The 24,432-nt window shown below is 36.5% G+C and overlaps 2 protein-coding genes across 2 annotated transcripts in view; one reads left to right on the top strand and one right to left on the bottom strand.

The window, feature by feature from the left end:
- Positions 1–15,580, top strand: part of LOC132138715 (tetratricopeptide repeat protein 37-like) — a 31,487-nt gene extending 15,907 nt beyond the window's left edge. Inside the window, exons 35-41 of the mRNA XM_059547697.1 lie at positions 3,804–3,932; positions 4,027–4,151; positions 9,631–9,795; positions 10,055–10,207; positions 13,193–13,323; positions 13,641–13,770; positions 14,700–15,580. Of these exons, the coding sequence (XP_059403680.1) occupies positions 3,804–3,932; positions 4,027–4,151; positions 9,631–9,795; positions 10,055–10,207; positions 13,193–13,323; positions 13,641–13,770; positions 14,700–14,777 (911 nt within the window). The 3' untranslated portion in view covers positions 14,778–15,580. The remainder of the gene's footprint in view (positions 1–3,803; positions 3,933–4,026; positions 4,152–9,630; positions 9,796–10,054; positions 10,208–13,192; positions 13,324–13,640; positions 13,771–14,699) is intronic.
- fam81b (family with sequence similarity 81 member B) lies at positions 15,578–23,214 on the bottom strand. Its single transcript, XM_059547696.1, has 7 exons — positions 22,565–23,214; positions 21,861–21,979; positions 21,424–21,553; positions 20,557–20,663; positions 18,537–18,672; positions 16,894–17,089; positions 15,578–16,109 (listed from the first exon to the last, which is right to left on the bottom strand). The coding sequence occupies exons 1-7, from the start codon at positions 22,766–22,768 to the stop codon at positions 15,976–15,978; spliced, it is 1,026 nt and encodes a 341-aa protein (XP_059403679.1). The 5' UTR covers positions 22,769–23,214; the 3' UTR covers positions 15,578–15,975.
- Positions 23,215–24,432: the final 1,218 nt, after the last annotated feature.

Here is a 24,432-nt window from a genome sequence, read left to right on the forward strand (position 1 = left end):
TGAACAGCACTGTGGCTGCAGTGGAGTCATTCAGATTCCTGGGAACCACCATCTCTCAGGACCTGAAGTGGGACAGTCACATTGGCTCCATTGTGAAAAAAGCCCAACAAAGGTTGTACTTCCTTCGCCAGCTGAGGAAGTTTAACCTGCCACAGGAGCTGCTGAAACAGTTCTACTCAGCCGTCATTGAGTCAGTCCTGTGTACTTCAATTACTGTCTGGTTTTGTTCAGCTACAAAATCAGATATCAGAAGACTACAGAGAACTGTTCGGACTGCTGAAAGGATTATTGGTGCTCCCCTGCCCACCCTCCAAGAACTATACAGATCTAGAGTGAGGAAAAGGACTCAGAAAATCATTCTGGATCCCTCACATCCAAGTCACCCCATCTTTGAACTTTTGCCATCTGGCATCTGCCATCTGGCAGAGCCGCAAATACAAGAACAGCAAGGCACAAGAATAGTTTCTTCCCCCAGGCAATCTACCTCATGAACAGTTAAATGTTTCCCACTTAAACTTATGCTTATGCAAAAATTTGCAATATCCTTATATTTATTTGTTACCCCTCCATCCTAGAACATTCCTGCATCTCACTCAATCCTATTCCATTATCATTTATAGCACAATTGTTTATACACTTATTTATTTGCCAATTTGTAATTCTCCTGTAAAAAAATTTTTTTATTGTCTGTGTGTTGTTGTCTCTGTTTACTGGAAGCTTATGTCACTAAAACAAATTCCTTGTATGCGCAAGCATACTTGCTTGGCAATAAAGCTCTTTCTGATTCTGATTCTGAAGTATGCGCCGGCGTGGCTTAAAGTGCCAGGTTTAACAGTGCCTGCTGTTTCACTATCTGAGGACGTGAACACAAACACTGAGAGACTCACTGAGAGAACAATTAATCATTTCATCATTTTATTTGAGAAAACCACGGTCAAAAACAAATACATTGACACTCAAAGCTCTTCAATACAACCCATCCAAATAAAAGTCTGCTTTTTAACTTGAAGAAATTGACAGAAATTACGATTGTACTATAATGTAGCCTACTTCTAAAATAATAATAGTAATAATTTACATAAACATTAGGGAATATAATTTTTTCCCTCATTTTAAACATAAAAGAATAAAGGTTTTAAAACATCAATTAAATTGTTACATTTGTATGCATTTTCATTACCACCATTTTTGATACTATAGTTGTATTAAATCATATAATTACAGAATCCTGAAAAATAAAATCAAACCAGAATTTATGAATTTGTATGAATTATTAATGATAAATATGTTATTAAAACAAATAAGTAAATTCAAAATTTTCTTGTTTTTGATTAATGAAATTTGAATAAACACATGCTTTCAAACATTTGTTCACCCCCCCCCCATAAAAAAAACAAAAGCTGTTTTGATTGTTTAATACCGTATACTGTGAAACCGTAATACCATGGTATTTTCTGAGACGATTATCATACCGTGAAAATCTCATACCGTTACAACCCTATAAGAGCCATTTTAACTCCTTAAAACAGATGACAAAATAATCTATAATAACGTTAGATAAATTTCCCATGGATCAAATGGTGAAAAATACATTAAAAAAAGTATGATTAATATGATTAAAAGTCACTGTCAAAATGTCAATTAAGTTATTTACTGATACCCTCGAAAAAACATATGCATCATTTTCAATGTCAACAGTCAGAATTTAAATGCATAAAAGTGCCCAATATAAGTGATAGGAAAAAGCAACATAATTACGGATTTCACATTTGTTTATGCACACATATGACATATGCACACATATTCATTGATGAATCTGACAATAAAAAACAAAACAAAAATTAACAACAATTATAATTGCCATCCGAACGTCAGCATCAGCGCCTCTGCACTGCAGTTTATAATTAAGCCAATCAGCCAATTAGCCTATACAATTTTTATGTTTGAAAACCGCCAAACTGAGCCCAAATTTCACCCGCCCAAGCCAATTTTTACCCACACAATCAAATTCAAAACCGCCCAATCAGCACTTATTTTATTACAACCGTTACCGGAGAAACCTATATCTTTCCCGCTCTACAAGTGTCTCCTGGCAGAGAATGAATTTGCCGCCACAAATAGAGTGCAAGGCTGTGGAAAACGCAACTTCTGTTATTAATATTCTTATATATTTAAATTTAAATGTCAGGAGAAGAGCTCACGGAGCAGTAAGACTTTAAAGCACATAACGAGTCTTGTGACATTTCGAATGATTAATTGTTTCCAGAACACAACTAGTCTGCAAAACAGGTGTTGTAAGCATGCTATATATCTCATTAAACACCATTTATTAATTGGCCCGCTTAGGTCTGTGTCAGGATCAATTATGTCATCTTTTGAATGGCAGAACAGTCTGACTCCATTGATGTGGGGATAATTTCAGTTTTATGCTGATCAGTATCTTGATCATGTGAAGAAAAAAGCTCTGTTTATTTAATCACAAATAGATAAAAAGTAATATTGTTAAATATTATTACAATTTAATTACATTTAATTAAATACAATTTTAATTTCTATTTCATTCTGTTTTAAAATGTAATTTATTCCTGTGATGGGAAAGCTGAATTTTCAGCAGCCATTGCTCCAGTCATCATTGTCACATGATCCTTCAGAAATCACTCTAATATTGCGATTTGGAGCCTTATTATTATTATTATTATCATCAATGTTAAAAACAGTTTTGCTGCTTAATATTTTTTTGTAGGATTTGAGGAATAGAAAAGAAATAGAAATATTTTGTAACATTTGTAAATACTTATGTTACAGGTCCCGGGGCAGTGGGGATGACTGTAAGCAGTAATCAACTTGACATTAAATGAGAGAGAGAGAAGAATTAGTTGTTTCCTTAATGGTCCTCTTTATTGTCTTTTAATACGCATACACATTAACGCTGTTATTAGAGTAATTAATCATTAGCCTAAGCGCGGTAAATGCTACTATAATGATCAGCATTAGAAAGAAGTTTCTATAACTATTTAATGCTCCTATAACTTTTTTTTAGGTAAAAAAAAAACAGGACATATTGATATTTACTATTTTTACACACTAGAGGCTTTTAAATGAATTGTGAATCTAAAATATGCATGTTAGAGAATGTACAAATGGTTAACATTGTGTCATATCAGTCAGAAAAGCAGTTTTGGGCCTTTTTTCTATTTAATTTTTTTTTTATCTAACTTGGTGGTTTGTTGTTTAAAATTCAAAAGCCTTTTAAAATTAAATATGTACACAGTTTGGATTCAATGAAAGTATAGTAAAAAAAAATTATTAGCATGCGTTTGTGTTTTGCTTTGGTACCGAGAACTGTAGATTTTCACGGTCATTGGTACCGAATACTGAAAATTTGGTACCATGACAACATTAGTCAGTCCTCTTGGCATTTAATGACATAATGACTTTAAAGTATGGGAACCTTGAAATATGCAAATAAGAATTTATGTCAGAGTTGTAATGAGCTTTGACTTCTTGTTCAAGAAGGTTGTTAATGTAGTTTTGGACAGAACACAGTCTTCTATAACCCTAAAACGAGGAAAGTAATCCATTTGGACCCTTGCATCAAACGTGTCAGCAGGAGTAAGTGCCAAGTGTAATGCAGAGAGTGTATCTAGAGAGAAGCCAAGTCTATGTGAAAAGTTTGAGCAGAGAGAGGAGACACAAAAGTTTTTCAGCCAGATGAAAGATTCATCTGCAGCCTAGGTAGGATGGCAGGGATTCAGTGTTGGATTGATCTGTCCTTTGTCTTTCTCTCTGTATGACAAATGCAGATGATCCTGCTGGGTGGGCGGGGCTAATGGCTGCCTGTCACACAGAGAACACAGCATGCTTACTCACAGGCTCCGCCCCTTGCAGAGAAGATCTGGAAAGGGCGCACATGACCCTGGTGTCTGAAAAAGGTCAGTGAGACTTGTCATGTCAGTGTATGTGTATATATGCTGATGGGAGCACGGTTCTAAGACTATGTGCGTTATCTGTACGATCTGTTCTCAGTGAAGAGCCTACAAGCAGAGGACGGGCTCTTGGCTCAGGCCCTGGAGGGATGGGTGCTGCAGCAGGCCGTAACTGGACTCAAACAGAGCAGCCAATATGACCAGGCAGAGACTCTCTGCTCTCAGGTACACATACACACACATGCTATTTCTTTCTGTCACGCTGTCCCCCCTTAATTAGCTGGTTCAGGTGTTTTAAGTTGGGGTTTAAACTAAACCCAGTCTCAAAATTTACCTTATTTTCCGCACTATAAGGCGCACTGGATTATAAGGCGCACCTTCAATGAATGGCCTATTTTAGAACTGTTTTCATGTATAGGGCGCATCGGGTTATAAGGCGCATAGAATAGCAGATACTGCTGTCAAACGTTTAACTGGGTTTGTGGCATGCATCCACTAGATGTAGCTGTGCTAAAGGGAATGTCAACATTTTGACAGAGCGCCTTGATCCATATATAAGGCGCTCCGGATTATAAGGTGCACTGTTGTTTTTTGAGAAAATTAAAGGCTTTTAGTGCGGAAAATATGGTATATAGCATATTTTAAAGGGATAGTTCACCCCCCAAAAAAACAAAAATAAAAAACACCTTGACAGCAACCCATTGACTTCCATAGTATGGCAAAAAAAAACTATAACTATAGCCCCTTTCACACTGTACGTTGGACCCGGAAAAATTGCCGGAACATCTCTGGGTCGCTTTTTTTGCAAACGCAAACACGTCCCGGGATTGATTCCGGGATTGATCCTGCTGTAAAGGGTGTGTCGTAGTGATAGTCATTATCGTGCGACTTTTTTACCAGGTGTTTTGAAGGCAGATCAACGTTCGCGTCAAAAAAAAAAGTTCAAAATGTAACGAAGCAGAGATCAGTTAGTTCCTCACTTTTCGTGCTGAAGCTGAGATCGTTCGCTAGCTTCAGTGAAAGTTAACGTGCCTAGCGTTTTCGACTCATACATTGCACGTCACATCCTGATGTCACGTGTCTTTACGGGACCTTCACGGGTTGTGTGTGAACTCACGCACATATTCCGGGTAATCAACAATTGCCAGGACACATTACCCGTGTATTTTCCGGGATCACAGTGTGAAAGGGGCTTATGGAAGTCAATGGCTACCGTCAACTGTTTTGTTGCCAACATACTTCAGAGTATCTTCTTTTGTGCTCAACAGAAGAAAGAAACTCATACCAGGGAAGTTATGCTCCATAAATTTGCGGCAGCGATCAAAAATGACACCTTTATTTTTGACGAGCTTTATTTTTAATGCCCAAAGTAAAGATAGTGGGCCTCATTTATCTATCTAACGTAGAAACAAGAGCCTGGTCTGGTCTGAGCGAACAAATCAAATTTCTACAGGATTCATGAAACATTTGTATGCTTCCAAACCCATTGTACGAATTATCGTACGTTGATCAATGCGGTGGCTGAAAACAAACATCATTTGATTTTTACGCCTCTAAAAACACCCGGGTTTAAAAGCCTTGCCCTAGAGTTTACGACAGTTAGAGGAAGTAAGCTCATGAAAGAGAAAAATTATCTTACTCCAAAAACACTCGTTAACTTCATAATTGAAACAGTTACATTAATTTCCATCTATATTAAATGCTGCTAAATTATACATTATAAACACTATATAGCCGATTTAGTTCCCCTCACTCCACAATAAATTCTTTAACTGTATTCAGAACAGAACAAGAATGAAAAATAAGCAGTTACAAAATTAGATATTAAGCTATTAGGCTATAGTGGGATTCATTATAAACAGCATACAAACGCCAAGCTAAAATTAATTGAATTAAAGTGAAACTGAACTCGCACTCTCTCAGTCCACGTAAAAGTTAGCATTAGCAACGCTAGAACTTGTATGTTGTGTGCACATGGGGCGCCTGCCTGGATTTAATTAAATAAAGAAAACAAATAAAATGCATTGTGTCACAAAACGAGCATAGCCTATGTTTCTTTTGTTAATCTGCTAATTATTATAAGTGAAATATATAATGTGTAGTCCTATTTATTTTATTCATTTATTCATATACATTTACATAATTTCAGTTTTTCTCCATTCTACATGCTGCATGTGCTTGATGTGTGAAACCTCATGGTCTGTTTGTTTATGCTGCTATTTGCGCATATAAAGCTAAAGCCCCTTAAAAAATGACATTCTAATCTTACTGGTTAATGATCGACTAATGAGCTTCGGTTGTCGGTCAGGACAGTGAACAAAATGCTGTCAATATGCAATTGTGCGTCAGATTTACTTTGCTGTATACGCAAGTTCAAGTAACTCAAAAACTTGTGTACCTGAGCTGAGAGCTGACGTGAGATTGGATCATAGCCACTGTTCACGTCCACTGATATCGATAAATTTCAAGTTTTTTGCGTAGAAACTACTTTATGTCCAATTTTGTAAATGAGGCCCAATGTCTTAATTAAATATACTTTTATTAACCCAGCCAATGTAGTAAAATGCACGAAACTGCATTTAAAATCTGAAAAAAAAATAGAATATGTGAACAATATGATTTATGCAGTAAATGAGCAGGTTGAAATGCTCATGTCAGATGACAGTCACAACATGCGTCTCATAGCGAATGGCTGCTACTGTTTTTCACCTAGGTTGTCATTGTGATTGATATTAAGGACTAGTGTTGTTTCTTTTTTTGATGTTTTATATTGTTGTAGTGACTTGAGTGTAAGAAAAGCGCATTACAAATAACATGTATTATTATTATTCACTTTGTGTCCCTAACCATTTGTATACTTTCCAGAGGTGGAAAGAGTACAAAAATATTCTACTCAAGTAAAAGTACCATTACATTAATGAAATTTTACTTAAGTACAAGTAAAAGTACCAGTCTAAAAAATCCACTCAAGTAAAAGTAAAAAGTAGCTCATTTAAAATTTACTCAGAGTAAAAATTACTTAGTTACATTTTAACCAGTGGGAGGGAGTCAAAAATGGGACAGACCAAGGGTGTCAAACTCAGTTCCTGGAGGGCCACAGTCCTGCACAGTTTAGATTTAACCCTAATTAAACACACCTGATCCAGCTAATCTAATCATTTAGGTTTATTTGAAAACTACATGATATGTGTGCTGGAGCAGGGTTAGAACTAAACTATGCAGGGCCACGGCCCTCCAGGAACTGAGTTTGACCCCTGGGATAGGTCTATTAATCTCAAACTAGTTGTTTTTTATTAAAGGAATCAGTTATTTAGAATAATAAAATTTGGGCTGTTATCTGGCAAATCAGTATCAACAAACTCATCTTTTCAATACAGAGGAAATGCAAAAGCTTCATCGGACGTGGCATTTAGATGTATTACACTGTTTAGTGCAGGACAAGAATGCATTTAACCTGCAGTTACAAATGCATGAATAATGTTTTGATATGCCAGACATAAAATGTTGAATACTCATTTGAAATTATAAAAACTTAATTATAAAAAAAAAAAAAATCAAAAGATACTTTAAATGTGAAATTAAAATGGCCAGTATGTGTCAGCAAGTCACTGTTAATAAGTGAGTCATTGCGATTGAACCAAATCATTTAAACAGTTGATTAATTCAGAAACGAAACACTGTCATGTTGCTCAGAGATGCAAAATTTTGCTTTGGTGGCTGTGTTTGGAATAAATTTTTGTTGTAGAAATAGAGCAAAAACAATGGCAATATGGTGTCTAAAACGCAAGTCTCTTAGTTTACTGTCCTGTTGTAAAAAAAAAAAAAAAAATATATATATATATATATATATATATATATATATCAGTGGCAGCTGCTGGTCTTTCAAAGAGGGGAAGCTCATTTTCGGCCTACATTATAACCCTCTGATGGTCTTCATTTGTAATGACACTCGGGGTCTTTTTGACCCCAGACAATAACATTTTATTTTGTAATAGTAAAATATTTAAATTTTTTACAAATATAATTTTACTCTGTTCATTTATGTTTTTACTAAACTTTGTACAGTTTTTGGAGGATTTAAAACTTTTACATTTCTATAAATAAATAAATATTTATTTAAATAGGCTTTTTTTTTTTTTACAAAAAAAGAAAAAAGCATTTCAGGTAAAATTCACTTCATAAAAGACCCAGATTTCTAACTTTCATACATGGGGATACCATGGATAATTTTATAAGGTTTAATGTAAGATTTTTGCCAATTTTTGGGGAAATTCAGTTTAAAAATTTTAATAAATCACTTTAACCACTAGATGGCTATAGTGTGTGTGTGTGCGCGCGCGCACATTTTCAATCTGTCTTAGTTACCAATTTAATTTTGTGGTGGTTCTGCATTTTACAAATATCAAGAAATATTGCCGCAGTTTGTCTTTCGAATACACTTGAGAAATCCGCGATCATGGGACTGAGCGTGAAACAGCTTCGCCGACTTCTTATGGTGCAGACCGCTGTCAGTCAAAAGGAGATCGACAGATCCTCCAATCATCACGCGGAAGCCCAGTCTTCATTCACCTCCAGAGACGCTGAGCGTCCGTGGGCGGGACATAATCGTAGCATTTATCCAATGACCGTCTAGCTTCGGAGCACTGAAAAAAACTGTTCAAAGCAGCCCCATCGAAGTCAATGGACGCTCGGCTTCAACAGGGAAATGCACTGTGACGCTACGGGAATGTATGAGAAGAAAATCGAGTCAGCCGACATGTAGCTGATTAACACAATACATAATACACAATAGTACATATTTGACCGTTGGGTTTTTTTTTTTTTTACATTAGAGGGGAAGCTGAGCTTCCCTTGCAGTCTTAAAGAAATCCCCACTGATCTATATATATATATATATATATATATATATATATATATATATATATATATATATATATATATATATATATATATATATATATATATATATATGTGTGTGTGTGTGTGTGTGTGTGTGTGTGTGTGTGTGTGTGTGTGTGTGTGTGTGATTATGATTTTTAGAGGAAAAGACAGCATTCTTTGTGTGATTTTGATTCTAAATGATTTTGATTGATTTCATTCTAAATGCATTTCAACAGACTGAATCACACAGTGAAAGAACACTCTAAATGCGCGCGTACATCATTAAAACAACAATTATGATATTATCGCAGACAATATATATCGCACACTCCGCACCAGTCTTTTTGGCTAATTTGTGCAAAACCTCTTGCTAAAATGTCAGAGCATCATTTTAACCACCAATGCAATGACGCAATTATTTAGCTCACCTCTATATGCTTACGTGGGGTTGATGTCTTGTCGAGATTTTATAAACTGCTAGTTTGGTCTCCCTAGGCAAGCACAGCATACACAGCATAATAGAGCATGTCTGCACCACTAACGCCTGTTTTGTCCGTCTGCATCTTCCTTGTGATTTTAGCGCCAGTTTGCCCTCCTGCCCATTATTTACTGACTTTTTTTTTTTTACTCAGTAATTAATGTGTTTTAAAATGTAGCGAAGTACAATACTTTAAACAAAATATACTTAAGTAAAAGTAAAATTACAGATTAAAAAAAATACTTAAAAAAGTAGAAGTACACAAAAAAGCTACTCAATTACAGTAACGCGAGTAAATGTAATTCGTTACTTTCCACCTCTGATACTTTCCTATTCCTCTCTCAGGTTCTGAGTGTTTCTCCAGAGCATCCTGTTGTGTTCTTGATGTTAAGGCAGGTTCAGTGTGAGCACCTCCTGTTGTCTAAAGCTGGTAACTGTGTTCCTCCTGCGGTGCTGGATCAGCTCAGTGCTGCGGTCATGGCCAACCACACATCTGTGTCCGCCTGGCATGTACGTACACTCAGCATCTCACAGGAGGAGAGCTTGGTGTCAGTTTGATTTCATAGTAAAAGTTTGAATGTGAATCTTGCTATGTTATTCATATTTATTTTTAAATGTTGCCATTTTTGTTTCCCCTGGTTAAATAACAGGAGATTTTAAATGAAATAAACAAATGTTTTTATACTGCAAATATTGTAGGAAGGAAGTTTAGCAAAATGTAGACATGTGGCAACTGGAGAGTTGTTAATTTGATCTTGCTGTCTCTCAGTGGTTGGCAGAAGTGTACCGCTCTCAGGGTCTGCTGGCTCAGGCCTCTGTGGCATATAGACAGAGTCTTCAGCTGGCCTCTCAGCTCGGTGACCACTTCGGGAAGATGAGCAGCCTGCTCCGACTAGCCCTGCTAGCACTTATGCCATGTTTGGTGAGTACCAGATTAATCTACACGGATGCTGGGAGAAACAGACACAGTTTTCTCAGACACTTTTTTACAGTATACAGTGCGGCCCAAATGACTAAAATCATTAGTACAAGTAATCAGACAGATTACTTTACTTTTTTAACTACCAAAAAATGTAAATACTACAAAAAAATTATTATTATATATATATATATATATATATATATATATATATATATATATATATATATATATATGTATATATATATATATATATATATAATTAGAATATCATCAAAAAGTTGATTTATTTCACTAATTCCATTAAAAAAGTCAAACTTGTATATTATATTCATTCATTACACACAGACTGATATATTTCAAATGTTTATTTATTTTATTTTTGATGATTATAACTGACAACTAATGAAAATCCCAAATTCAGTATCTCAGAAAATGTGAATATTGTGAAAAGGTTCAATATTGAAGACACTTGGTGCCACACTCTAATCAGCTAATTAACTCAAAACACGTTTGACAGTTGTCCAAAAGACGACCATTGACACCCTGCACAAGGAGGGCAAGACACAAAAGGTCATTGCAAAAGAGGCTGGCTGTTCACAGAGCTCTGTGTCCAAGCACATTAATAGAGAGGCAAAGGGAAGGAAAAGATGTGGTAGAAAAAAGTGTACATGCAATAGGGATAACCGCATCGTGGAGAGGATTGTGAAACAAAACCCATTCAAAAATGTGGGGGAGATTCACAAAGAGTGGACTGCAGCTGGAGTCAGTGCTTCAAGAACCACTACGCACAGATGTATGCAAGAGATTGGTTTCTTGAACAACAGACAGCATCAGAAGCGTCTAATGACAAAAAGGACTGGACTGCTGCTAATTGGTCCAAAGTTATGCACTCTGATGAAAGTAAATTTTGCATTTGCTGACCAACTTTATGGAGATGCAGATTTCATTTTTCAACAGGACTTGGCACCTGCACACAGTGCCAAAGCTTCCAGTACGTGGTTTATTTAAGGACCATGGTATCCCTGTTCTTACTTGGCCAGCAAACTCGCCTGACCTTAACCCCATATACAATCTATGGGGTATTGTGAAGAGGAAGATGCGATATGCCAGACCCAAGAATGCAGAAGAGCCGAAGGCCACTATCAGAGCAACCTGGGCTCTCATAACATCTGAGCAGTGCCACAGACTGATCGACTCCATATAAAAGAAATAAACATTTGAAATATATCAGTCTGTGTGTAATGAATGAATATAATATACAAGTTTTTTTTAATGGAATTAGTGAAATCAACTTTTTGATGATATTCTAATTATATGATATATCTAATTAGATATCATTATTTGATGATATATAATTATATATACAGCACCTGTATATATATATATATATATGAAAGTGAAAAAAAAAAGTGAGTGTCCTGACATACAGCCAAGTATAGTGACCCTTACTCAGAATTCGTGCTCTGCATTTAACCCATCCAAAGTGCACACACACAGCAGTGTGTTAAATTTACGTCAGATACAAAGTCTACATGTGGTCTTAGACTTCAGACTTTGTCAGTCTCAAGCAGTAACTAAATTGTCTGAATATTAATGATTGAAGAATAATGCAGAATAGAAAAATGAACAATACTTTTTTTGGCAGTGGTTTCTTCTAAAAGTTCTTCTTGTAGATGGAGTACCTCTATAGACAGCTGTCAAACCTGGCAAATCCCAAGTCTTAGCGTTAGCTCATGTGCATTGGGGTTTCAAACACAAATATATGGTAGCTGCAGTCTGAATCCTGTCTTAACCATCTGTAAGACAGAGAGGAACGGTTCTCAGGAAAGAATACAGCTCATAATAACTCAGGAGATCACTGTCTGATAATCCTGCAGTCTTCATAAAATACTGACTTGGATGGAAGAACAGCTATGAAAAGACTTTCAAACAAGCATGCACTGTAATACGGCAGACAATCATGGGGCAAATGATGAAAGAAAGGAGTCCAATTGTAGTGCTTTTGACAGTCTAATAGTGGAAAGCTAAAAAAAAGTTATCAGTTCACTCTGGGCTCATAGTATTGTGTTTAGTTCATTTAACTTTTAAGTATAATTATATAGAATTCCATTTAAAGTTTAGGGACAGTAAGATGTTGTTTTGAAATAAATTATTAGTTTTATTTAACAAGGACATGGTAAATCAAAAGTGACAGTGAAGACATTATAAAGACAAGTTATAAAATATTTCTATTTCAAATAAATGCTGTCAACTTTCTGTTGATTAAAGAATCCTGGAAAAATAAGTGTATCACAGTTTCCACAAAAATATAAAGCAGCACAACAGTTTAAACATTGATAATAAGAAAAAACTGGAGTAATGGCAGCTTGAAAACTTGACAAGCACAGGAATAATTTTTTTCTGTATAATTTCTATGTTATTATTTTTATTACATTTCTAATACATTTGGGTACATCTGGGAGGTTTCTTGCTGTATTCCTTGTAACAGTTTAAAGTATTTTGCCTGCATTTTAAAATAGTGTCTGTGTGACTGCTAATGAACATTATATTATTTTTGGCTAAGCCTCTAACAACAGCTTCAGGCATCTTTCTTGCATATTTTATCCCTTTCTCTCTGCATTTTCTCCCTCCCTCCCTTTTCTTTTTGTCTGTCCCACTCCCCTCCATCTTCTGTCAGCTTGTTGCCTTAATTTTAGCTGACTGCAGAATTGCCGGTTTAATTAAATTAATGGCTAGCCTTTCATTACTTTTAATTAAAGCGTGCCAGCCTTCAAGCGTATCCAGACTCCAGTCATATATTAGGCTGAACTTAGCCAGCTAAAATACATCTAAAACTTTTTAGATGTAAACTGAAAACTAAGTTAACTGAAAACAAACAGTTTTAATTTCTTAATCCTATTGCACAAAGTGTATATACCAAAACAGACCATTTTACAATACAAGTAAATATTGTGTAAATATATCTAATTGTTCTTCTGACAACAGGCTGGTGTTTGTGTCTCTGAGTGGAAGGATCTGGTGTTGGAGGCCAGCGCTGAAGTCTTAAAGATGGGCAGCTCACCAGTAGCTCTGCTCTTCCAAGCCTTACTGCAGTTCTCTTTAAAGATGGGTGCCAGGTAGGGCCATTACACAAAGCACAAGGTGCTTTTGTGCCACTCTCTTGCTGCTTTTTTTTGGCATATAGCTTTAGTAGGGTTTTGTGTTCAAATCACATTTATTGTCACCCTGATATTCAGTCATCATGTCAGATCAGCCAGACCTGTTCTGTGCCACATATTTATATTTCATTTTTTGTCTCATCTTGGCATTGCATTCTTATTTAGTCTATTTAAATATATTTAAAAAAAAAATATATATATATATCACCTTTATTCATGATATCAGAGGTTAAACTGGATCAGTATCTGATTAACCATGTTTTGTTCTTCTACAGGGAAACCCGTCGCCTGTTGGAGAAGATTGTTTATGCTTCCGCCTCAGGGAACTCTGAAACAATAGTGTCAGTGGCACGTTGGTACCTCCTGCGCCACCTGCACGCCAAAGATGACCTGGAGCTGATAGATGTGAGCAATTGCATCCACTCGCGCTACTTGAAAACAATTTAGCAACTCAGGCTGTGTTGCCCCTAATGAGATTCAATTCTAATATAATAAAGCATGCTGAAACTATAACATCAGCCACCTACTGTATTAGGATTAATACCAATTCCAATTATTAATTCATAAATGTACTTATTTCTAAGTGCTTCAAAGATTGTTGTAATTGTATGAATGGTTAACTTTTGGCCATCTAATGCAGTTGATGAGATGAATAAAATACATTAACAAGCTCAAGCTTTGTATTTAAAAGGGTCAATGCATTTTATATATATATATATATATATATATATAAAAATGCTAAAATTTATTTAAGAGGTATTTGTATCATTAATACATTCTGAAAAGGTCATCGCTGAAAACGTCTTCATCAGTATCAAAAAAAGGATAAAGTCTCATTTGGATACATTTATGACATCATAGAGGCAAATACATTTTCAAATGGGTGCCTCTAGAGCATCGATGAATCATTTTACATAATAATAATTGGCATTCAGTCTGACACCTGCTTACATCAGACACAAACGATGCATCAAAAGCAAATAGAACCCATTACTAATGCTGTCTACACTGGATACAGTATGCAGATGCCTGTTCACCATGTAATGTGGTCCATGATTTTGATCTACTGACAACAGGTCAAATGGAAGAGTAGATGAATGCTCACTTTGATGCATTTGGTTTAAACAAACATATTTGTGTCTGGAGCCTTCAGAAGGTCCCCAGTATCAGGAACAAACGAATCGTTTTATACCATGGTTTAAAACTATATATTTTCGAATATATGACGGTTGAAGTGAATATGACGTGAACCTCAAATTACACATTAAAATAATTTTTTAAAAATCCAAAGGTCATGATCCCTTTAAGAATGACATTGTGTTTTGGTCTTGTAGACCCTGTTGGTGAAAGCGACAGCAGAAGGAGACAGCAGACTGGTGGATTTCCACAGACGCCTTTATCCATCCAACTGAAACAGTCCACCGGCGTCCTCAAATCCCACAGGAGATCTGCACCTCACTGTATAACCATCTAGCAGCTCCAGCTGTTCTGCCTTATCTCCTACAGACTCAGCAGTTTACTCACCGATCAATGTGCTTACAAATCTGAAAGTCTTTACATGACCAAGTACATTTCATTATGTATGGATATCTTTGCTTAGATAATTTAAAATACATTTGATCTATATGAATGGCTCCTTTAATAGCAGTTCTTGGTATAACTGAATTAGCCTATGCTCGTTGTATTGCATTCACATGGGCACTGACACGTGAAAAATTATGTTAATGATTCATGATTATTTTTATGTGGCTTCCCCACTGCAACTGTTTTGCCATATTTAGGATTGCCGCTGGGCTCAGCCTGCTATAATCAATTAAATCTACTGCTATTGCTATTATGTAACTCAAAAGAGTCATTGCTTTGCATCTAAAATCACTATTGGGTGCATTTGAAAGTGCAGCAGCGGGATATCTGCTCTTCAGATGGTCTGATTATGGTCAGAGAATCCAAGAATTCAAATGAATTGGTTTTTATCTGTTGTCTTTGCCCTACAAGAAGCACTGGCAGAACAAACAGACCTGTTTTTTCCCACTGTCATTTCCAAATAACCGACTTTAGTCATCTCTGCAGAACTGACCTATGGTCAACTGCAGAAAGCCATCAAGTCTCTGAAATATTAAAGCACATAACAATAACAATAGTGGTTTATGTTGGGTGTATTTATGCTTTGCAAGTATGCATTGGTGACTTGAAAAATTAAATGAAAGCAAAGCAATCTTGTTTGTTTATTCCAACATTCATTACAATCAATATTGGCCTGGTGACATGCAGACAAACAGAACAATTAATCTTCTTAATCTTTCAGTATTGAGCATGCACAAGTATTGTGCTTCTAATATTGGATAATATTGGAATATTGTACCTTGACTGAATTTCATCAACTATGATTGTTCACTCAAAATCTGACTTTAAAGTCTGGTCTAGAAAAAAGAGATTCAAGAAAAATGACTCTACGCAATGTTTTTTTTGTTTTTGTTTTTTAAATGTAGAAAACAATTTAGAGCTTATTTGATTATATTGTTCATCTGCCCACATTTTGCTGAATCATACTTTGTGTTCTCACACAGGTTGTATATTCCAGTATATATGTCTTCTAAAAGAATAATCCAGTCAGGGCTCCTTCAGTCCTACCATGTTTCTCTGGATCTGTCTAATGTCTCGTTGCAGCTCTCCTTTGTCCAGCTTTGCTTTGGTGTCGCCGATATGTCTCAAAGACGCAATAGCATCATGAACCGCCTGGAACCCTAGCAAATATAATGGAGGAGACCACCTTCAAAAAGCTGTGGAAGCATTGATTCTGTGGTAGAAGTGTATGTTAGAAGTCTCATCTATAATGCATCACCTGCCTTCAGTCCGCCACAGGTATCTCAAAGAGAATTTGAGAGTGAAAGTAATGTACAGTATGTCTTTAGCTGAAGCGGTCACAATTAACATGTTTATTGAGGTTGATTTGGTCTTTTGTACTGGATGCCTGGAAAACGGCATATTCTGTCCATAACATTTAGAAATCGAGCAGTTGGAAGGAAATCTAGATAAACTAATAAATGTCAAATCTGCTAGGGTGGAAGATACCGAGCGGGCTTGCCTGTACATTAAGCTTCAAATGATACCAAAAGAATGTTTCAGTCCCAATTTGAACCATGCTTTCTATTCACACATTAATTTTCCAAGCAAACAGCCTGCAAAAACAGCTTCAGGAGAGATAAATTGGGCCGCTTATTTTGGCTAGTGCATGTCAGGCAGCCAGAACATAATCTTTCCAATCTGTTGTTAAGAAATGACCTCATAACAGCTAAAGTGCTAGTTCGTTGGTCAGATTTAGGCTTGCAATGATTTGCTGATCCAGAGGTGTATGTAGAGGCACCAAATATGGAGTAAAAATTCAATGTTATACTTTCACTTTTCATATTCACTAAGCTAAAACGTTTGGGGTACAAACTTTTGAATGGTAGTTAACAGGTTTGAGTTGAGATGTTCTAAAGGGTTTATTGTGCATGTATGGTTATGTCATTCTCATGTAAGACTCGCCTGACTGGTACTCCCTCCTCATCTGCTCTAGTTCTTCTCTGAAGCACTGCTCCAAAGTGTTGATCGTGCGGTTGAGTTTGTTCTCTGAGTGCTTGGTCCTGTCAGATGATCGCACCTTCTCCAACTGTGTCTCCAACCTCTCCACATGACCAGAGAGAAGAGCCATGTTCTCCTTTAACATGCTTTCCACTTCAACCTAAGTACATATTTTGCACAGAATATATACATATTCTTTTTAACATGTTATTGGATATGACAATGTAAATGTATGTGGTATTGCCAGACTAGATCTGCCACACACACTGCTGCTGCAGACACTGCTTGCTACTGCCAACAGATGCACAGACCTGCTTCTATGAGCATTTAAGATATGCTGCTGCATGAATAGACATAGATAAATACCTTAGCATGTCTAGACAGGTGGAGCTGGGGGAGTTGGAGGGTTTCTGTAAATCCAGCTCACAGCAGACTATTTAAATGTTGAGCGAGAAACAGTGTTGGGGAAAGTTACTTTTAAAAGTAATGCCTTACAATATTGCGTTACTCCCTAAAAAAGTAACTAAATATGTTACTTAGTTACTTTTTATGGAAAGTAATGTGTTACTTTTATACTTTTGCGTTACTTTCACGTTACTTTTTAAATATGAGCAGGGCTTGATTGTTTTTAATATAAGAAGTTCTATTTATAGCAAATGTAAAAGCCCTTTCACACCAAAAAGTGTAATGAATAAACCTCAGGCTGAAGGAAAAGTAAATTCACGTCTGTAAAGTAGAACACAGGAGAAGAAGGTTCAACACTCTTCAGCAATAAAAAAAAAACAATGAAGCACAATTGTTAGTTTATCTAAAGTCATTTTTTAATTATTAGTATGGTTGAACTGGATCATTAAAAGTCAGCAGCAAAGACACTGTTAATAAAATTGGAATAGATACATTTGTGTTATTTAATATATTTAGTTATTGCAGGTTTGTGTCGTATTCTGAGTTTGCATTTCACTGTTTTGATTAATTTTGATGAATACTAAATCTGTTTTGTTTTTTGTTTTTTTTGTGAGTGGGATGAATTAATGCACATTCACATTTAGTCTAGAACTACAGTAACATGTTCACACAGCGCACACAACGCCTCCATACTTCCCGATTTCTCTCAATATGGGAACAGGAGGCTTGTCAGTCAAAAAGTGGGAATACAAAGTAACTGGCGTTACTTTTTTGAAAAAGTAACTCAGATATTTTCTTGTAAATTAAAAAGTAATGCGTTACTTTACTAGTTACTTGAAAAAAGTAATCTGATTACGTAACTCGCGTTACTTGTAATGCATTACCCCCAACACTGGCGAGAAAGCTCAATGGCTGAAGAATCAGCAGAGGTTGTGTCATTATTGTGTCATGTAAATGATGTAATGCAAATGATATATCAGTCTGCGCCATCAAGAGTTGAATGACTTAACTATATACTGTATAAACAAAAGTATATATTATTAATTTATATCATTATATGCATAATTTATTAGTAGGTGTGGCCTTTAAATTGTAGTTTGAGTTTGAGGCCACAAACGTTAAACCTCTGTGTAATTTCACTATGGTGTAGCTCACTTGTTATAATTACTCAGAATACTGCATTGACACATTAACACATTTACCGCTCTCTCCTGCAGCAGTGTGTGCAGCTGCTGGCTGCTCTGTGTGTGTGATTGAACTGTGGTTTTCATCTGCTCTTCTGCCCACTTCCTCAGTCTCACTGTCTGCTCCTCCACCTCCCTCAGACCACTAGAGATCCTGCATAAATATACACACATATATGCCGCATTTAATACTACACTTGCATTAATCCTGTATTAATTAATGTCATTAAGATATTGTGATATAATGTTTTAATACACTCTTGGTTTGGTTATGGTAAAGCTACAATTCCAACATCCTATGTTTACTGTCAGATCAGGTCAAGGCGTCTTTTTGTAATTTAAATTCTACAAAACAAAACAATACCAACCAATAGTATGATACATTATGTTGCTTCTTCAGTGTTTGGCGGAAATGTTCAAAGGCTTTTTTTTATTGTGGTCAAGTCTAATGGTATGTGCTTAGCTTATACATAAACTGGCTTTCAAAAATAACTCAACACTGAGGAATATTAATTAAAGTAAAAAGTGTGTAAACTAGCCCTGACCTTTAGGTTGAAATTTACCCTTTTATAAAGGTTAAACTGTGTCTATTTGACATCACTCTCACATTTGGGCTCATGATATAGTTCCCAGCTTCTTTCTCAATGTGTTTATTTTTCTTTGGCCCATATGCTTCTCTTCATGGCCCACAGTTAGCTATCTTGACTCACCATTATTACATAACAGCCCAAGCATAGCCAGCCAATTGCTTTGATTCTGTCACATCATGAAAATACGCCTTCCACTGGGATCACAGGCAAGGCTCCATTTCAGCATGATGAAGCTGCCATCTGTGCTCCACAGTGCAGTCAGGAGCCAATATTGTCACATAGATGGAGAGCATCACCTTGCACATGCCATATTGCCAATGTTGCAGCACATAGACTGGCAGTTGCACTATTTGGAGGTATATTTGGTGAGTCACTGGTTCCCCTGGGAGCCATTTGGTGCCAAAACACCAGGCCCTTCTCAAGTTTCCTATTTACATCAGTCTCAATAGAACAAATCCTCCTGACAGCAGATTCAATAGAATTGGCCGGTGGGAAAGCATTGCAATAAGTGATGTCAGGGCTGTTGAGTCCCTTCACTAGTGCCCATCACAGTTGAAATTTTATTAGAAAAAACAAGGGGCCTAGAATAGATTTCTGCAACTGGTCTGACTAAATATTAGCTGTCTTACAGCCCAAACCACTTTGAAAACATGTCTGCCATAAATAAATTAAAAATTGAATTCACACTTCAGTATATTCCAACTTGGCCTGTCACATTTGGTTATGAGACATGCAAGAATCAATGGTGTTTGGCCTTTTCTTTTTCTCTTCTTTTTTCTTTTCTTTTCTTTTTTATCTTTTATTGCTAAATACAATAAAAATGCTGTGCCAGAATACAAAAACAAGCAAACCCTAATAACATTTTTGAAGTCACAAAAGTAATCAGTGTTTATTTCAAAATGCTCCAGCATATGTTTTAGTCAATAAATATATTCTATATAATATTTTTTGTAAAACTTATATTCTAAATTATATTCTAGAATTTTCACTAGTTCAAATCTCTCTCTCTCTCTCTCTCTCTCTCTCTCTCTCTATATATATATATATACAATATTTGTTTTACTAAAACTGTTGTATTTTTAATGTCAATAAAGTAGAGTAAAATGTGTATAACATATTCATTGTGAATGGTGTTTGGAATTACTGACATTGGTTAAGTGAATGATTCAGTGACTCAAATACAGTCCACAGTTTCATTCCTGGATGAATACTATACTATCAGAAAATAAAGACTAGTGGATCTTTTCAAAGGGTACTAATATGTACACTTAGGTATTAATATGTACCTTTAAGGTACTAATAGGCAGCGGGGTAAACATGAATTTTTTTTTTAAATGGTACTGCCCCAGTAGCAGCTTTTGTAGGCCTACAGTACTTTATTTATAAGTAGTGTACATGTAAAGCAATCATAACAATGACTACTGAGAAGAGGCTTTGATTGCTCTTACTTCAAATCCAGTCGTTTTATGTCCTTCTGTAAATCTCCAGTGATGTTCCTCTGAGAAATGAACTTCTCTGACAGTGACACCTCTAGTTTTCCAACATCCTGAGACAGCTGGCAGATAACAAGACAATATAAAACACAACTGACATCACACTCACTTCACATAGTTTTCATTGTCCTTCTAGCTCCAAACTGTATCAAATCAAGCTGGTTAAATAGCCTTGGAAAGGTTATCCCTAAATGCAGCATTCCTAAACCAGTTATCATAAAAAAAAAAACATATAAAACATAAAATTTAAAATTAACATGTATTTTGCATGTTTTGACATCAGTGTGCATGGCAAACTATTGTTCCCATGTGTATTTGACACACTCAAGCTCCGGCTGTCCTCATCCCCTTTCATTTTCAATTACCATTATGGTGTGTGGTGCCCACTCCCCAGAGCCAATGCACCGCAATCACTGTAATTTACTGTTACTCCCCATACAGTCACCATGCAGGGACTCCAGTTTATGTGGATGATAGCACTGCAGTTTCCCCAGTGGAAGACAGGCCAAGGCTGATGCAATTTCATATCTAATGCACATACTGACTTGGTCACAATATTTATTTGTGTATGCCTAAGTAAAGGAAAACCATGGTGATACTATTTCTTTGACAAGCATCTAGATACTATATGTATGTACAGTATGGCATTGTTTGAAGCAAAAGTAAAACCATTCATGAAAATGACAGGGAGCACATACTGTGTAATAAATGTCTCTGCTGTAATACAGTTCAGTGTTTTTGCAGTGTTGATGTTAAAATTAATGCCTTTGCGTGAATATAGTTTAGCTATGCTCTTCAATGGCTTGGTCATTAATGTCTCACCTTGAGCTCCATGTCTTTCAGCTTCAGCTCCAGCCCAGAGTGTAACTCGCTCACTTCCTGCCGGAGTTTCAGGATGTCCCGCCATCCAGCACTAACATCTGATGACAATTTTGCAATGCTAGCATCACATCTAAGGCAAAAAGAAATTCAGACAGAAACTGGAGTGAGTAGGTCCAGCACTGGCAATTATATGGTTCAGTTGATTTTCAAGATAAAGAAAGTGCTCCAATTACATGGTTAACATTACAAGTGGACCTTAGGGGAAATAAAATGGAAAAAAAGTAAGCAAAAGCAGAAATTATGAAATTCATATTTATTGCGTTATTCATCTTGGTAAAATAAAATTTAATAAAATAAAAAAATATATATATACAAATAATGAAAAAATAAAAATAATTATCTGGACCTCTAAATAAAATCTTGGTGTAAATTGTGACCTTGCCACTCTGCCTCTGAGATCCCCAATACCCGTCATGTTCTTGCGATCCAAGCTCTTGACTGCAAAAGTTGTCCCTGCAGCAAGGTTGTCTCTCTCAATAATCTGGGCTTCCAGCACCTGGGGAGACAGAAAATTGTTCTGTCATATAACAGTGATGTGCTCACATCAGCAGTCACTCTCTGCAATCAGTTTAACAGACTTCAGTAATTTTCCATTACAATGCCAGAGTAAAATAGAAAATTAAATGTAAAACTTTGATATGCTTTGATCATAAGTCTAATTGATCAACTGTCCATCAGTGTAATTAGTTTGAATCTTTCTGAGAGAAGAAAACACAATGAACCCCTTTTACATTTGCAGGGTTCTCAGAAGCGGACATCATAGTTGGGTAAACTTCATAGTTGGGTAAACTTCTATACGGCTAAATAGAAACTTCAACAAATATTTGTTTGCACTTGCCCCAACGGCAAAAGAAAAACCAACGATAATGTTTCTATGACTTTCCAAAAGAATAAAAAATTTTTTTTAGAGTTTGAAAATGTGAGAAAGATATCAAATTTGCTGTCGTACTCCATCGGTTAATTAGAATTAATTTATTTTATGCCATTAAATTAACAAGGAAAGAAAATATACATTAAATTTGTACATATAATATAATATGATATAATATAATATATGTCATCGTTAATGTTACATTTGCACCTGGATGTCTTTGCTGAGCTGTTTGACAATGTGAGTTATGATCTGAATGTGGTTCTCCAGTAGTTTTCTAGCAGAAGACTCCATCCGGACTGAACCCTGAGTTGCAGTCATCACATCGTCCCTGATTTTCATGGCTTGTTCCAGTAGAATGCTTCGAGTGCGTTCTTGATTGGTCATGTGGCTCTCCATATGTCCTATAAACATTTAATTCAAAATGTAATAGAACTAATTTTTTTTAGGCCTGTAAACATTAACACTCAAGACCCCAGTTGTTAACGTAAAGTAAGCTGGTCTCCAGAAACTTAATTTTAAAAAGCTCTCTCCATCGCAGCCTTTGACATCTCATTACAGTGTGATGTGAACTTATTTGATGTAATTTAATCATAAAATGTATAGTAGAATTAGTAAACAGAGTCTGAGAATGCTTTACTTTGTAAAATGAACTGCAGTAAAGAGCCTTTGGAAGCTAGAAGACAGTACTGTTTTCTCTTACACTGCATTAGCTGTAGCGAGCATAACTCAAGGACTCCAGCAAACTACATCAACTATTGATTATCTGCCGCTGAGTACAGTTTCACCCTGATGAACACATAAATAAAGTATTCATTTAACAGAGGTGAATCCTTTTGACTGAGCATTTACAGATTTAATAGGCATCCGTCATAACATAGCCACAATGACAAAAGAAAGAAAGAAACCCTTTATAAGCATATATATGCTTAATATAAATGAAAGGTAAAGAGGAAATCTTTACTTACTTTTGAACTGTTTCCCTGTAGTCTGTGTTTGTTTAGTTTGATCTCTTAGCTACCACATGGCATGCTCTGACAGGAGTGGGTCATTTGGTAGGCCTACCTGACAACTAGATAATGCAGACAATTTGTTTTATAATCATACAACTGCTTGTCTAAATATAATATTATTACAGCTAATTAACTTTCTAGTGAAGAATGACAGCTTTAGAATGATGGACTAAAAGCAGTTCATCATGCTATAATTTTACAAGAAGCTGTTATGAATGCACACAGGAAACGAGAGATCCAATCGCAGTATTTAATGGGGAATCCAAAAATCACATCAAAAAACAGGCAAGAGGTCATAACAACAAAATCAGTCCAAAAACAAGAAACATGAAAAAACAAGTGACCACGAGAAAACTGGGTGACGGAAAACAAGGACTCCATCAAACAGATAGAAACAGACCGGTATATATAGACAGGTGAAAACTATGAAACAGCTGAGTGCAATTAACAGGTGTGCAATTAACAGTGATGAAAGGGACAAAGGCTTTGTGGGAAATGTAGTGCCTGCAGTGGGGTGGCTATGGGGAAGTGAGACCACTAGTGGACACCCAGGGAAACACAGATCAGACACTGTGACATTACCCCCCCTCTAAGGAGCAACTACCAGATGCTCGACCGAAGACAAGAACAAACCAAGGAACACAGAGACCAGGAGGGAGGTGGACCGGCGGAGGACCGGGGAGGGACGGAGGGCCAGGTCCATAGAGGGAAACAGAGACAGGAAGTGAAAAACAAAAACAAAACAAAGAGGCCAGGAGGGAACGCAAAGTTCAGGGGCCCAGGGCAGAGCCGACAGGGCAGGAATCCAGGGTGGAGCAGGTGGAACTGGAGCCCACCACAGCTGAGCAGACGGGACTGACCCCCACCAGGGCGGTGCAGAGAACCACCACCGCCATGCGGTCGAGACAGAGGCCCACCAGGGCGGCGCAGAGGACCACCTCCTCCATGTGGTCGAGAAAAAAGCCCACCAGGGCAGTGCAGAGAACCACCACAGCCGTGCGGTCAAGACAGAAGCCCACCAGGGTGGCGCAGAGGACCACCACAGCCGTGCGGTCGAGAAAGAAG

Source organism: Carassius carassius, chromosome 4, assembly GCF_963082965.1.
Source record: "Carassius carassius chromosome 4, fCarCar2.1, whole genome shotgun sequence".
Taxonomy (NCBI): Eukaryota; Metazoa; Chordata; class Actinopteri; order Cypriniformes; family Cyprinidae; genus Carassius; species Carassius carassius.

Excerpts from the sequence above, each read along its gene's own strand:
- fam81b (XM_059547696.1), bottom strand. The coding sequence starts at position 22,768 with ATGTTTATAGGACATATGGAGAGCCACATGACCAATCAAGAACGCACT. Across the intron at positions 21,980-22,564 it reads AGCTCAGCAAAGACATCCAG|GTGCTGGAAGCCCAGATTAT; the intron begins GTGCAAATGTAA and ends CTGTCTCCCCAG. Across the intron at positions 20,664-21,423 it reads TGAAAGACATGGAGCTCAAG|CTGTCTCAGGATGTTGGAAA; the intron begins GTGAGACATTAA and ends GTTATCTGCCAG.